The sequence below is a fragment of the Serpula lacrymans genome (genome assembly GCF_000218685.1).
Source record: "Serpula lacrymans var. lacrymans S7.9 unplaced genomic scaffold SERLAscaffold_23, whole genome shotgun sequence".
NCBI lineage: Eukaryota > Fungi > Basidiomycota > Agaricomycetes > Boletales > Serpulaceae > Serpula > Serpula lacrymans.
Genome location: NW_006763312.1, coordinates 90,203 through 93,027, shown reverse-complemented (window position 1 = coordinate 93,027; position 2,825 = coordinate 90,203). Strand labels below are relative to the sequence as shown.

At 45.7% G+C, this 2,825-nt stretch overlaps 1 protein-coding gene across 1 annotated transcript; it reads left to right on the top strand.

Moving 5' to 3' along the window:
- Positions 1-284: 284 nt before the first annotated feature.
- On the top strand, positions 285-1,322 carry SERLADRAFT_412248 (uncharacterized protein; the record flags this gene model as incomplete). Its single annotated transcript, XM_007324795.1, has 3 exons — positions 285-569; positions 628-741; positions 792-1,322. 3 exons carry the CDS (start codon positions 285-287, stop codon positions 1,320-1,322), a joined length of 930 nt encoding a protein of 309 aa, XP_007324857.1.
- Between the last annotated feature and the right edge of the window lie 1,503 nt (positions 1,323-2,825).

Below are 2,825 nucleotides of genomic sequence, written 5' to 3'. Positions count from 1 at the left end.
TACTGGCGATTCGCCAAAACCTTTCCTAAACCATTAGCCTCTATAAATATCATTTCAGTGTTAGTTAGGCTATGTTCGGTAGCGTCATTTTGCAGATGTCATGGCATTAGAACATTGTCGTGCTGGGTGGCTTGATAATGCTGAGTTGTAACTTTATTGTGCCAGGTGGCTTAACGATGCCGAATGCCGAACAGGCTGATCATAGGGTGATACAGAATTGGGCGTCTTTGAAGGTAGAACACCTGTATTGATACCATCAATTTACCCACCAAACAACCCTATCGATGGCACGAAGGCCAGCCAGCAGCAGGCTTTCCAAGCCCCCACAATGGTACCCTCTATGGTCATTGAAAATGACAAGCATCAACGACACAAGTAATCAAACAACTACAAAGAAGAAAAAGGGGCCAAAGGCCATATGGACTGGAGCAGATTTGAAGAAACTCATGGATATTGCTGTAGAGCATCGAGGGCTTCTTGGAGAGGGGGGGAATTTTAAACCCCAGTTCTACACTGCTGCTGAAGATGTGTTAGGGCCTATGACAACAAGAGGAGCCAAGTGGTTCAGTGTCAGTACTCTAATGTCCATCATGCCATGGCCCGTACTGACAAGCCTGTTACCTCAAGAAGGAGCTTACTTGTGCCGGAGACTTGTTAGATACGCCTGGGCTCAGTTTTAGCGTTGAAGCGGGCTTGAAGATCACAAATGCGAACCAACATGTCTGGGATACGCTTCTCAAGGTAAGTAGCATCTAATTTCCTATTCCCACACATGAACTCACCATTTCCAGAGTAAAAACAAAGAGACGACAAAGGCAATTATCATCCATTTAGCTGCAGATGGATGTAAATGGTATGATAAGATTGCAGGAATTTTACCCAGCCAGGTGAAAGGAACTCAAGTGTTTCGAGCCTCACAAGCACAGTCTAATAAGGCACCCACCACATTGCTGAGGAAGGAGGCTACAGTTTTGGATGGAGAGATAGAAAACAATGACAACAACAATGACAAGGAGGAGGAGGAGGAGGATCATGGCGGCAAGGGCATGGCTGTGGATGGGCGGAAGAGTGCCAGCAATTCTGGTACCTACCTGGATACAAGTAGTGCCCAATCCAAACCTATCAGCACGTCTATGAGTGTTACATTGTCTGGGAAACAAAAATACTCAGCCGTCAAATCCATCTCTGTAGTCTCAGCCACTCCCAGCAAAACCCCGTGCTCATCAGATGCTGCTGCCATTAATGGCTTGAAAGAACAAGTCCAGCGGATGGTGGACAATCAGGGCAAGCATGATGAAAAACGTTACAAGTACAAAGATTGACTCGCCACTGCTTTAGAGCGTGCCTTCACAGGCCAAGCAGCTCAGCCAAGTTCTTCAGCTTCGGCTGCTCCTACGCAGTCATCGGAACCTGCAGCTAGCTGTTACAATTGACATACCAGCACCTACTCACACTTCACTTTTTTGTACTTTTATTTTTCATTTTCCAAGTCACATGACCAGTCATGTTGTTACCATAACACGTTTTCAGACCTTTAAATTTCATTCTCCCCTTTAACCTTTTACTATAGTTTTCATACACAGTGCCACGCGGCACTTTGCTTTTGTTCAAACTCCTCTTTCTCATGCCGCGCTGCCTTTCTTCTTATTTTAGATACAAGTATCTCATGTAGTGGAGCTGGTCACACGGGCTGTGCCCATGACATCACCAGCCACTGCCTTCATCAACTGTATAGTACATATGTACAAACAAACCTGTAGTAGTATAAGTACCCTAATAGATCAAGGAGACTCCTCAGTGAGTCCTCCTGTTGTCTAGCACAACTAACTTGTTGAAACCTAAGGGGTGATCCCTTCCTTCTCTCTTCTCATATGCTTGTCTGAGTTGTGCGCCAGAGTAAGAAACTCTTGGTCATCACAGCGGCAATAAGGAGCTTAGCCATCAAGACTGTGGGGCAGCTGGAGGTGCAGCTAAATGACAAAGGGAAAGTGGCTTTGATTGATATGTTGCGCGTTGATAGTGAGCTGGTCTCCAATTATTTGGACATGGCTACACAGGAGCCAAGCCTTCAGATGACATGAGTGGGTAAGCTGCTGAGGCAGAACACTGCATTTCCTCTTGAGCACCTCTAGCCGTATTTGTTTTTGGACCGTTTTCATACCGCAAGTCGTTGCATCTGTATTATGCTGTAAAGTTGTTACAATTATGTTTTGAAATGAGAAGCATTTTCTGTTATTTGCGTGTTTACAAATACATGACAAGAAAAAATACCGGCAACAATCATACAGCACCCCTAGCCTGCAACTCAGCACGGTATGACGTCCACATGTCCATTGCTATTCTGTCGCGGCGCATATTGGCTTCAAGTCAGTTTGGTTCGGTTGGCGGCCCATCAGACAAAGAACTGGTGCTGACCAATGAAGGCACAGCTTTAGAGAATTTGTGGATGTTGTTAGGATCATGCATCCAGATGTAGTTGTGCAGCATGCATAGGGAGGATGGGATGCGAGCCTGTATGTTCATATCAAATTCGGGCGGACAGAGGAGGGTCCGAAAACAACGCTTGAAGATGCCAAAAATGCGCTCAATACAGTTGCGCGCTTGAGCGTGTTGCAAGTTAGAGAGCTCTTCTTTGCTCCTGGGCCTGTTGAATAAATAGTCAGAATTAGTATAAAGAAGAGCAAAGTACTCACCTGAGCCCCACTCGACCCCACTCAGCTAAATGATAGTGTTCTCCTTGGTAAGGAACCAAAAGCTGTGGGGAAGAAGCAAAACCAGCATCTGCCAGGTCATATTTACCGGCAGAACACAAAGATCATGTGGCA